At 42.7% G+C, this 12,493-nt stretch overlaps 1 protein-coding gene across 3 annotated transcripts in view; it reads right to left on the reverse strand.

The window, feature by feature from the left end:
* TRPC4AP (transient receptor potential cation channel subfamily C member 4 associated protein) overlaps positions 1–12,493 on the reverse strand; it is a 73,809-nt gene that overhangs the window by 7,679 nt on the left and 53,637 nt on the right. For 2 of the 3 annotated variants that reach the window (XM_060188749.1, XM_007522654.3), the window contains exons 9-11: positions 7,342–7,508; positions 4,061–4,192; positions 1,816–1,874 (exon numbers count right to left, since the gene is read on the reverse strand). In XM_060188749.1, the coding sequence (XP_060044732.1) occupies positions 1,816–1,874; positions 4,061–4,192; positions 7,342–7,508 (358 nt within the window). The remainder of the gene's footprint in view (positions 1–1,815; positions 1,875–4,060; positions 4,193–7,341; positions 7,509–12,493) is intronic. The other variant, XM_007522655.3, reaches the window with a different exon arrangement.

Below are 12,493 nucleotides of genomic sequence, written 5' to 3' on the forward strand. Positions count from 1 at the left end.
AGCTTCATGAGTGGTGAAGCAGGGCTGCAGGTGTCTGTCACATTCCCTCTCTACCTCCTCCTCCCTCAATTTCTCTCTGTCTCTATCCAATAATACATAATATTTAAATAAATCAAAAAAAGAAAGAGAAAAATGTGAATCTGATTATGTCACTCCTCTGTTAAAAACACTTTCACAGGGGCTGGGAGATGGTTCAGCTAGTAAAGCACATGCCTTATCATGTATGAGGGCTTGGGTTTGATTCCTGCCTCCAGATGGGAGCAACATAGACAGCACCAAGAGGACCTGTGGATGGTGAGAAGGCACTACAGTGCCTGTGCCAAACAATACGTCCATGTCCCTCTCCTGCTGAGTACTACCTCCATTCGTCACTGTACACTCAATGGTGGCCTTCTCTGATTAACATCCTCCTCCCACCCAGGACAGCCCTCTTCATGTGAGCAGGGGCCATGCTGTCTTCACTTATCAATGTACCCCAAAGCAGAGTGTCTCCCCCTAGCCTGGCACACACATGTGCTCAGATTTAAGAGTATGATGAAAGAAAAGAACCCCTTCCTCAGCAAAACAGTACACACATATAACATGCTGGTGGAATTTTCCAGAAGGTTCACTTATTTCTTGGAACCTCTACAAGATCTTCAGACATAGAACCTTCCTCTGTCTCTCTCTCTGTCTCTTTGCCTCCAGGCTTATTGCTGGGGCTCTGTGCCAGCACTATAAATCTACTGCTCCTGGTGGCCATTTTTCCCATTTTTATTTGATAGGATAGAGAGATACTGAAAGGGAAGGGGTGTTGGGGGGGGGGAGAGAAAGATAGATACCTGCAGACCTGCTTTACTACTCATGAAGTATTCACTCTGCAGATGGGGAGCAGGGGCTTGAACCCAGGTCCTTGTGCATGGTGATATGTGTAATCAACTGGGTGCACCACCACCTGGCCCCCCAGACAGAGAACCTCTCAAAGAGGATGGTTAACATGATCAAGTTAGAAGTTGTAAAAGAGGCTTCAGCAGTCACATTTGTTCTTAGGCAGGGTTTGTAAGTTTCAAAAGAATTTAAAACAATTAGAAATAGCCTTTACATATAAATAATCATCTCTGACTTTCCTTGGGGGGAAACAGTTCAGAAGCTATGCAACGGTAGCCTAGTTTTCTCATCCACTAACTGTTGGGGGAAATTAAGCAACAGCTGTCAGCTCACTGAGGTTACCAGCAAATGGTCTCCCCAGTGCTAAGGGCCAGCCACCAGTCACCACTCTGTACAGAGAATCATCCTCCTGTACAGTCTCCATCAAAGGTTGAAAGATAACAAAGAGTTGAAAATAAGAAACATAAGAGGGCAGAGTATGCTTAAAAAAAAAGAGAGAGAGAAAGGAAGGAAGGAAGGAGGGAGGAAGAGAGAAGAGGGAAAGAACATTTCCGCATATAGGTGAAGAACATCCTATCCAGCATGTGAACACATGACCCGTTTTGCCCCTCTGAGGCTCTTCCTGGCCTGTGAATAGCCACTTTCCACCTCTATTTTAAAGGGACAAGTGAGAGACAAGAATGTGTCAATAACTTATAAGCTCACTTCCTAAGGTGGCTGTGATGCCAAAGGGAAGCAAGCAGTGTGCCTAGCATGAAGAAAGGATTTGGCGAACGGCAGCACTTAAGCACAGCACAATGGAAATGGGGCCACATGTGGTACTGCTGACAGTCTAGTCATGGCTCTCACAACTCCTGGGTCCTGCTCCTGAGCTGAGGTAAGGTGAGTGACAGGACAGAGAGAGGAGACAGCTCAACAGCTATCCTCTGAGGTATGGCTCATACTTACTCATGATGGTCACTGAAACTCTGCAGAAGCCTCAAAAATTGTATCTTCAAAGTGATGTCCTAAAATACATGTGCATCCATAATGTTAAAGCCAAGTCACAATGTTCCAAAAGAAAACAAAACATTTTGGAGTAACAGTCTGAGTATGTCGCTTTGTTTCTCTGATGGCTCTGTTCTTATTCACAATGAGGACTTTAATCACAAAGACATTTCTCCACTCCCATAGCTGGCCAACAACAGGTTAAGCTAATATGGACCCTTCCTGCTAAACATACTACCCCCCAACACTGTACAAGTAGTCATCAAAAAAAAAATTTTTTTTAACTATGAGGCTAAGTTTATAAGTAAAAAAGGAAAATCCCCAAGAATCAGAAGGTCAGAGTAGTGAGCACAAGAACTGATGGTGGGCAGCTTAAAAAGATCAGGAAAACCCCACCAGCTTAGCGTGGTGTGGCTCAGCAGCTCTCATCTCTTTCATAATAAATAAGCTTCTGGGGGTTGGGAGATGGCTCACTTGGTAGTGTGAACACTTTAGGACCCAGGTTTGAATCCCTGGAACCACATAAAAGTAATATGCATGGCAACTATATAAATAGTGAGATGGAACTTGAGTTCTCTCTCCTTCTATAGTCTATCTGAAATTAAAAAGGGAGGAAAATAATAACAATAATCGTCATCATCCACCAGATGCAGTGGAATCACACAGGTAGAAAGCCCCTAAGTCAAAAGCAAAAAGCAAACACACAAAACCTCTACCAGCCCAGAGGACTGGCAAAGTTATCTGGCAGGGCACAGTGCAGCAGGCGGTTGGAGGGAAACCCCCAGGAGCAGTAAAACCTTAGGTTCACACTGTCAGTGCAGCAGGGCGAGGACACTGCACATGAAGGCTTCTCCTGAGAGAGCAGTACCCTCTGAAGTATCTGGTAGACAAAAGCGAAGAGCTCTGTAGAAATACTTTTAGGGGTTCAGAGTGTACAAGTATTTGCAGGGAAAATAAACTCCCTGAAGATGACCTCTTCCAAACATACTATAAAATACAAGTCAGTATTCTACCCTGAGATAAGCCTAGAGACTCATACACAAATGGTAGTAACCCACGAGCAATCTGGAAGATCTCATAAAAAATATGTCACAAAGATTAAAGAGTTAAAATACAACAGGAGAACAAAACATTGACATAATGTACAAACACCAAACTGTTTTTGACAAAGCAAGACAGGATATTTACAACATGCAGTAAATATTCATTTGAAATAAAAAGCTCAAAAGGATGGGTTAAAAGACAAATGTAACAAGGTCAAAGAGAAAATAATCAACTGTAAGACAAGATAGTATAGTAAGAAAAGGTTCTGGATCAGAGCACAGAAACGAGGGAGAACCCATGGGCCTAGACTGTGATGGCTATGCAACCTTTAAAGTCCTAAAGCATTTTCTGCACTTGCTGTCAGGGCTGGGCAGTGGTGCACCTGGTTGAATGCACATTTCTATGCATAAAATTATGTGGTTACCAGGTTCAAGCCCCCAGTCCCCACCTGCAGGGGGAAAGCTTCTTGAGTGGTGGTGAAACAGTACTGCAGGTTTCTCCCTGTCTCTCTATTATTTCCCTTTCCCTCTCGACTTCCATCTCTATCCACTTTCTGCTTCATGTAGACGGGTCAAGCCTCCCCATAGACTGTGAGGCCAGCAGACAAGGGAGTGTGGTCTTCCTTGTGCACAAAAGTGAGACTCAGTGATTCAGCACCTCATTTAAGCTATCCCAGCAAGCTGAAGGGCACAAGAGGCTTCTCAGCTCCCCATTCAGTGCCCTCTAGGCAGAGAAAGAAAGCAGAAGTAAGTCTTTGACCTGGGAAACATTCTAAGCCCTTTTATGCATGCAGACCACTAGTGGTGCACAGTTCTAGAAGGCAAGATAGCAGTTAACGTAAGCTACAATGGTGCAGAATACAAAGTAAGGCAGAGTGTGCTATTAGATAGTGGATTGGGCAGCTCTGCCAGGAGAAGCATGAGCCCCCCCCCCCCCCCACAGAGGTGTACGGGGGGAGCTGACTGAGATCCCTCAAGGGATTTCTGCACAGGTAGAAGGGTGGGGTCAGACATTTTCAAGATACTGTCTTGGGTTTGCAAGCTATAAATTTCAGCTTCTGCTCTACTACCTTCAAAAGCTGAAAGTTCAAAGTTCAGTAGATCGTCCTGAAATAACTCTTTTAGTTATTAAGTGCCATTTGTCCCAGGGGCCCCTTGCTCACCGGGCTACAGTCACAGTTCTGGTTATGACCATGGAGAACAAGGGTAGATGCTGAGTGCTTCCTCCAAATCAACTTGTCAAACAAATTATTGAGTCCAGGGATCAGCTTGAATTCTGCAATCATTCTGTGAACCTGGATGAGGCAGGAAGGCAAAAGCATTAAGACAACATACCAAAGCCTCAAACTCAGCAAGTAAAATAATAATTTTCAGTCTTTCTTGTTTTGTTTTTTTTTTAAAACAACTAGTATGGAGTATTGAGGTTTAAAGAAAAAGTCTAGGAGGCTAGGTGGTTCCCCATCTGGTAGAATGCACACATTACAGTGCACAGGGACCTGGGTTCAAGCCCCTGGCCCCCATCTGCAGTGGTAACCTTCATGAGCAGTGAAGCAGTGCTACAGATATCTTTCTCTCTCTCCTCCATCCTTCTCAGTTCCTGTCTCTATACAAAATAAATATTTTTATAAAATCCACACATGTTCTATACCCTCTTATACCACTCCCACTATCCACAGCTATACCTTTTCTATTAATACTAATAATCCTCCTCTAAGTCATACTGTATAGGTCCTCCTTTTTCTTCTTCTTTTTTTCCTATCATCACTGGGGATTCACTGTTTTGGCTTAAGGAGAGAAGAAAAGATACCACAGCACCAAAACTTACTCCAATGCAATGGAGGCCAGGCTTAAGTCTGGGTGGATCTTGCATATCACAAAGCAGACCCACTATCCAGGTGAGCTATCTTGCCAGCTCATGTCCTAGGTGCAACATGAGAGACAGCACAGTAGATAAGCATGCAGGACTTGTATGCATGAAGCCTTGAGTGCTGAGGCTCTCTTTCTTTCTTCTTTCTACTTTATTTTTATTTGATAGGACAGAGAGAAATTGAGAGGGGAAGGGAGACAGAAAGAGAGAGAAAGGGAGTCGGGCAGTAGCGCAGCGGGTTAAGCACAGGTGGCACAAAGTGCAAGGACTGGTAAAGATTCTGGTTCAAGCCCCCAGCTCCCTACCTGCAGGGGAGTTGTTTCACAGGTGGTGAAGCAGGTCTGCAGGTGTCTATCTTTCTTTCCCCGTCTCTATCTTCCCCTCCTCTCTCCATTTCTCTCTGTCCTATCCAACTACGACAACATCAATGACTACAATAAAAAAACAAGGGCAACAAAAAAGAATAAATAAATAAATATTTTAAAAAGAGAGACAGAGAGAAGGAGACACCTGCAGATCTGCTTCACTGCTCATGAAGCATCCTCCCTGTGGATGAGGAGAGGGGCTCAAACCCAGATCCCTGAGCATGGTGATATGTGCACTTAACCAGGTGTGTCACTGCCAGCCCCCTTGGTTCTCTCTTTTTTTTTTTTTACTGACCTCTTTAGTGAATAATTAAAAAAATTATTTGTGTGTGTGTGTGTGGGGGGGGAGGGAACACCACTCCAGCATATGTAAATGCCAGGGACTGAACCCAGGACTTCATGTCTGAGAGCTGAACACCCTATCTGCTGTGCCATCTCTCGGGCTAATGATTAGTTTTTTTTTTTTAATCAGATAGTCATAGATTTATTAGTTTCACCATGTATAAACTTGCGAATCTTAAGCAAGTTCACTAACCTTTCTATTATAGTTTGTTCCTTCTGCATAGAACTAAAATATAAATACCCATAATATTTTATAGTAGAAAAATTTCAATAGGAGGTAAGATTAAAAATATAAAAAATGAAATTCTAGTGGTTGAGTGGTGGTACAACTTGTTGGACCAGGGTTCAAACCCCTAGCTGGAGCTCACTTCTCCAAGCTGAAGTTTTTAGAAAGAGATATCACAGAACTAACTTTCCTCAGTGACATCAAAGCTGGGGCTCAAACCTGGGTTAAACAGAAGACAGACTAGGCATACTCCCAGGTGAATGATGCAGCTAGCAGGAGAGGGCCAAGTTTAATCTTGAGGAGTGCTACATATGTCCAGAGCCCTCTTGCACCCTTTGTGGGTTATGGGTTCTTTTTCTTCCTCTTGGAACTACTTCAAGGTTCAGAAAAATCTAGTGTATCTGAAACCACCATAACTGCCTGGTATTTAGAATACCACAATTCTAAGCTCCCACTGGATTAGCATTTTTTCCAGTGCATCTACACTGCAGTCCATCTTAAAAGGATCAGATAACATGGCTAAGTTACCAGCTTCTGTCTTGAACACCAATGTTCTGTTTTAAAATGCTGCCCACAGTAAGACAACATGGAAAACAGATCTGGAATCAGACTAGTTTTTTTTTAAAAAAAACATTTACATACTTATTAGTGAGAGAGTAGGTGGAGGAGAGAGAGAATATCAGAGTATCACTCTGGCACATGTGATGCCAAACTTGGGACCTCATCCTCAAGAATCAAGGGCCACTTGCAGGGGGAAAGCTTCACAAGTGGTGAAGCAGGACTGCAGGTGTCTGTCTCCTTCTCATCTCCCCCTACCCTCTCAATTTCTGACCATTTCTATGCAATAAATAAATAGTTAAAAAAAAGAAAAAGTCATGGTGCATTTTTGCATAGAAAAAAATGCCATGACTTTTCTAACAATTCAAAAAATAAATAAACCTAGTCCATACCTTTAAAAAAATGTTAGCTATAAATATTAGATGGTATCTAAAGAAATCTACTGGTAGGGAGGGTCAGGCAGTGAGTGGTGTACCCTGCTGAGTACATGTTCCAATGCTTAAGGACTCTGGTTCAGGTGGAGAGGGGGTTGCTTCATGAGCAGTGAAGGAGGGCTGCAGGTATCTCTCTTTACCTCTCTATTTTCTTCTCCCTTCTCAATTTATCTCTATGCAAAACAAACAAATATTTGAAAAAAAAAATCCACAGGCAAAACAAAGGTAACTGAAACTAGGCTCTGGAATAACATCTTCACTTATTCCATTTTGAATTTATGCTCTGTAGAGAGGTCTTTCTTTTTTCTTTCTTTCTTTTCTACTTTCCCTGTTTCTCTGTCACTCTACAAACAGCAAATGCTCACCTGATTATTTCTGAACTGGCATGTCAGATACTGTAATCTTATGAAAGATGGGCTTTCTTATATGTAAAACTAGGAGCTCTGGAAATCAGGCTGGTTTTATGCATGAAACAGGCAAAGAACAAAGTATTTGATAAAAGTGTGTCATTCTAAGAGGTAGCTAATGGAGAACATAGTAGGTATATACAATAAACTCTCAAGAAGTCTTTACTCCTGTCATGGTTCCCTCCCACCCCTCATCTCCATTCCCCACCTCACCTCCTGCTCTGAGACGTACAGGAAGTGCCTACCTGATTTCGCTGACGTCCCATCAGTAGCACACAGAGGACGTACAGTACTTCCAGTTTGTACATGATCTCATGCATGATCTTCATTGACTGGGGCAGTTGGGTCCTAGCTGATGTGTGAGGCAGGCCGTTCTCCTCAGGAGCCGCTGGGGGGTGGAACACAATGGGGGCTGAGACAGCCACCAGAAAAGACGTTGAATCACTACTTTACGAGGAAACACGCCACTCAAACCCACTCTATGTAGACTCTGATAATAAGTCTTTATCACAAGATAAAGAGTTCTTTCCTCAGGGCCGGGTGGTGATGCACTGGTTCAGAGCTCACACTACAGTGTGCAAGGACTCAGGTTCAAGCCTCTGGTTCCCACGTGCAGGGGAAAAACTTTACAAGTGGTGAAGCAGGGCTGCAGGTGTCTGTCTCTCTCCCTCTCTAACCCCCCATCTCACTTTCTGTCTCTATAATAAATTTTTTACACACACACACACACACACTCGCCCACAGGCAACTGGGTGTGGACCCAACTCAACCAATCACTCGCTGGGTGACTCTGAGAAAACTTGGTATTTCTAATTTTACTGGATAAAGACAGGGGAAGATAGAGATGGAGAAAGACACCTTCATGGCTTGTAGCTTCCCTCTGCAGGTGGGGACCAGGAGCTTGAACCCAGGTCCTTGTGTATTATAGCATGTTTGCTCTACCACCTGGTCCTGAAAAACTGATGTTTCTATACTTCCAAATCCATCACCACCAATAAAACAGGAATATTATTGATAGCATTTGCCTCCACAATGCTGTGGAAAAGGAAGAATTTACTATGTTAAAGGTACTGAGAACAATGTTTGGCACAAGTGAGCAACATTTAAGTATTTGAAATAGAAATAAACAGCTTTTCCATTAATGCTTGCTATCTGCCTTATTTACTATTTATTTTAGCTAGAGAAATGGGGGGGGGAGGGAGAAGTAGCTATAGCTACTTATACTATATACTGCTTCATTGCTTGTGAAGGTTTCTTTCTCGCCTGCAGGTGGGGACTAGGGCTTGAACTTAGGTCTTTGCACACTGTGTGTAATATGTGTTTCCAATAAGATGCACCACCACCAGGCCCTGATACCTGTTTTTTAAATGGCAAGTTCTTAATGGCAATCATATTGGCCATGGACAAAGACTTTAAAAATTTTATTGGAAAGGACTAGGAGATGCAGACCCAGAAGAATGCATATTTTACCATATGGCAATGTGTGGGTCTGAGTTCCAAGCCATCACATGGGAGCACCTGCAAAGCAGAAGCCTCATGAGTGGTAGTGCACTACCATGGTCTCTTTCTCTCTCTTATCCTCTTTTTTTTTTTTTTTTTAAGTCTGCTGAGAGCAGAGTAGTGTAGTTACTGCAGTGCCCCAGTGATAACCCTGGTGACCAAAAAAACCTTTTTAATTCCTGGAGAAAACAAAGTTGAGAGAATTCTAGATATTCACTTTTTTTTTTTCTTGCCTGTTGGGAGAAAGAACATAATCACTCAATTTCTTTTTTTAAAACATTTATTTGTTTATTCCCTTTTATTGCCCTTGTTGTTTTATTGTTGTAGTTATTACTGTTGTCATTGTTGTTGGATAGGACAGAGAGAAATGGAGAGAGGAGGAGAAGACAGAGAGGCGGAGAGAAAGACACCTGCAGACCTGCTTCACCGCCTGTGAAGCTACTCCCCTGCAGGTGGGGAGCTGGGGGCTCGAACCGGGATTCTTAATGTTAGTCCTTGCGCTTTGCACAACGTGCGCTTAACCCGCTGCGCTACCGCCAGACTCCCAATCACTCAGTTTCTATGTTGGGGCTCTCTGGTCATCTCCCAAAACAGTCTGAGAGTTACAGGTCTAAAGACCTATCAGTAAGAACCTGCCTCTCCTGTACATTCACTGTGTGGCCTCAAAAACTCTGGCCTCCTCGTCACCTAGCTAGGGAATGCATGAGAGGAGGCCCAGGGAAGAAGTAGGTGCAGTATATAGCACATGATCCCTCCTCATAATAAACATCTATTGAGAAAAGAGAAGCAGGCAGTTTCAGCTCTCCCCCAAATCACTGCCAACCTTTGTAGCCTACTTTACACAGGACTGACAAGAAATTTTCTGAATATATACTTTCAAGAAACACAGTCTTCAAAGTAATGGTCAGAACTTAGCAACAAGGTAAATCTCTAAGATGAATAAATGAACACAATTTCTCTCTTTTTTAAAAATTAAAAAAAAATTATTTGTTGGATAGAGACAGCCAGAAATTGAAAGGGAAGGGAGTGATAGACGGAGAGAGAGACAGAGAAATACCTGCAGCCCTGCTTCACCACTTGCGAAACTTTCTCCCTGCAGGTGGGGGCCAGGGGCTCGAACCTGGGTCCTTGCACATTGTAATACATGCACTCAACAAGGTGCACCACCATCTGGCCCCTAATTTCTTTTAAAATATATTTAATTAACTTATTGGCTAGAGACCGAGAAATCAAGAGGGATGGTGGGGAGAAAGACATACTACCTATATCACTGCCTCACTACTTATGAGGACTGGGGATCGGAATCCAGGTGCATGGTAACAAGTACACTCTACTAAGTATGTCATCATCTAGTCCTGGGAACACAATTTTTAACACCCTTAACGGGCTGAGGAAGTCCTTTTCTATTCAAAGAGTATTTATCATGAAAGGATGTTTTCCCTAAGTGTACTGAGATGAAACGAGTTCTTTGTCCTACTGAGATGGTATAACATACTGCCACATACTGAATCAATCATGCAAGCACTTAGTTCTTAAAGTTTTCTTTCTTGGGAGTCGGGCGGTAGCGCAGCGGGTTAAGCGTACATGGCCCAAAGCACAAGGACTGGCATAAAGATCCCGGTTCGAGCCCCCGGCTCCCCACCTACAGGGGAGTCGCTTCACAGGCGGTGAAGCAGGTCTGCAGGTGTCTGTCTTTCTCTCCCCCTCTCTGTCTTCCCCTCCTCTCTCCATTTCTCTCTGTCCTATCCAACAACAATGGTATCAATAATAACTACAACAATAAAACAAGGGCAACAAAAGGGAATAAATAAATATACAAATATTAAAAACTTTAAGAACTAAGTGCTTGCATGATTGATTCAGTATGTGGCAGTATGTTATACCATCTCAGTAGGACAAAGGACTCGTTTCATCTCGGTACACTTAGGGGACAAATATAAAAACAGCAGAAAGAAACTGTAGAGCACACATACTACCTTGCACAAAGATCCAGGCTCAAGTCCCCCTTCTGCAGGGTAGTATGTATGCTCTACCTCTACAGTTTCTTTCTGTTGTTTTTATACTGTCCATTAATTTCCAATACAATCCTATTATTTCTTTCCATACCCTTGCTCTTGGACTATATATAGTTCATTTTCCAATGAGTTGACATAAAAAGTCAAATTAATTTGAAATTAAAAAGTTTGTTGTTCATTACATTTTTTTTTTTTTTTTTGCCTCTAGGGTTATTGCTCGGGCTCAGTGCCTGCACCATGAATCCACTGCTCCTGGAGGCCATTTCTCCCCCCCCCTTTTGTTGCCCTTGCTGTTGTAGCCTTGTTGTGGTTATTATTGTTATTGCTGATGCCGTTTGTTGTTGGATAGGACAGAGAAATGGAGAGAGGAGGAGAAGACAGAGAGGGGAGAGAAAGATAGACACCTGCAGACCTGCTTCACTGCCTGTGAAGCAACTCCCCTGCAGGTGGGGAACCAGGGCTCAAACCGGGATCCTTATGCCAGTCCTTGCGATTTGTGCCACGTGCGCTTAACCCGCTGCGCCACCACCTGACTACCGTTCATCAAATTTTTTAACAATTTTCATTTGGTTATTATTTCCTATCTATTAAATTGACATGACATCATCATAGTTTCTTTTTTTTCCTTATCAGAGTACTGCTTAGCTTTGGCTTATGGTGGTGCTGGGGAATGAACTTAGGACTCCAGCATGAAAGCTTTTGGATAACCAATATGCTATCTCCCCACTCTCCTTTATTTCTTTAAGTGTCGTTTCCTTTGGCTCCTTGAACATACTTAGAATGGTTGCTTTGAAGTTTTCATTAAAACTATTATCTGGGCTTTATCACAAGCTATTTCTATTGCTTTTTTCCTCCCATGTGTTAAGTTATCCTTTCCCATTTCTTTGCATATCAAATAATTCTTCTTAAAAATTGGACACATTATTATATAGCAATGCTATATAGTGGTTCCCTCTTCCCACTTCAAGACTTGTCCAGTTATTGATTTGTTTAATAATCTGTTTTGCCCATTTCAGTAATGTCTATGTCTCCAAACACCAGACAGGCCTTTAGTGCTAGCACTTTAGACAGCACAGCCTTGGTTGGGCATGTGAACAATCTCCCTGGATGACAGTGTTTTAGTAGATTCTCTCCCAAGTCTCTATTGGGCTTTCAGCCTCACCTGGTATGAAGTCCAACTGTCAGGTTCCACTAACCGCTCTAGTATTTTTGACATTGCCTCTAGGCACACATTGCTCCAAAGTCTAATTCAATTGCATTCAGGCAGAGCCCTTTTAAGACTGAGATTTGCTTTGGCTTCAAAAACTCTTAGTTGTATTTTTCCTGGGTCTCTCCAGTGAATTAGCTAGTCTGTGGTTTAGTACTTTGTTCTCAATTAAGGAGTTAGCAGTCTCCTTTTATATGCTTGACACCAGTCTAGGGGTGTGTTCAAGAATGCTCTTATGCTCAAACTTCCCTACATTTCTTTAATCTAATGGGCTGTAGGAAAAGTCATGACATATTTTTCTGTTTTCCTATGGAAAAATGACAAAGCCTCAGTGCCACTACTCTAAATGAGACAGGTAGCCCTTAGGCTTCTCAGCTTGCCCATTCCTGCATAGATTCTCTGTTCTAAAAATGAGCTGGTATAAGTTTGATAAGAATTACAGAATTCATGGCCTGATAGGCTATCAGGGCATGGTAGGGAAGAAGAAACACATAGGTCAAAGGGTACAAACTTCACAGTTATAAAATTAGCAAATCCTGGGGACCCCTATCTCAGTAGAGTGGTTTCAGATAATACTGAGAGAGTAAATCTTAAAATGCCCTTACCATAAAACAGAAAGTGGCAGAATTTGAGATTCCACAGAATGTGAGCTCAGACCTACAGGGATGCAGAGGT

The sequence above is a fragment of the Erinaceus europaeus genome, chromosome 1 (genome assembly GCF_950295315.1).
Source record: "Erinaceus europaeus chromosome 1, mEriEur2.1, whole genome shotgun sequence".
NCBI classification, from domain to species: Eukaryota; Metazoa; Chordata; class Mammalia; order Eulipotyphla; family Erinaceidae; genus Erinaceus; species Erinaceus europaeus.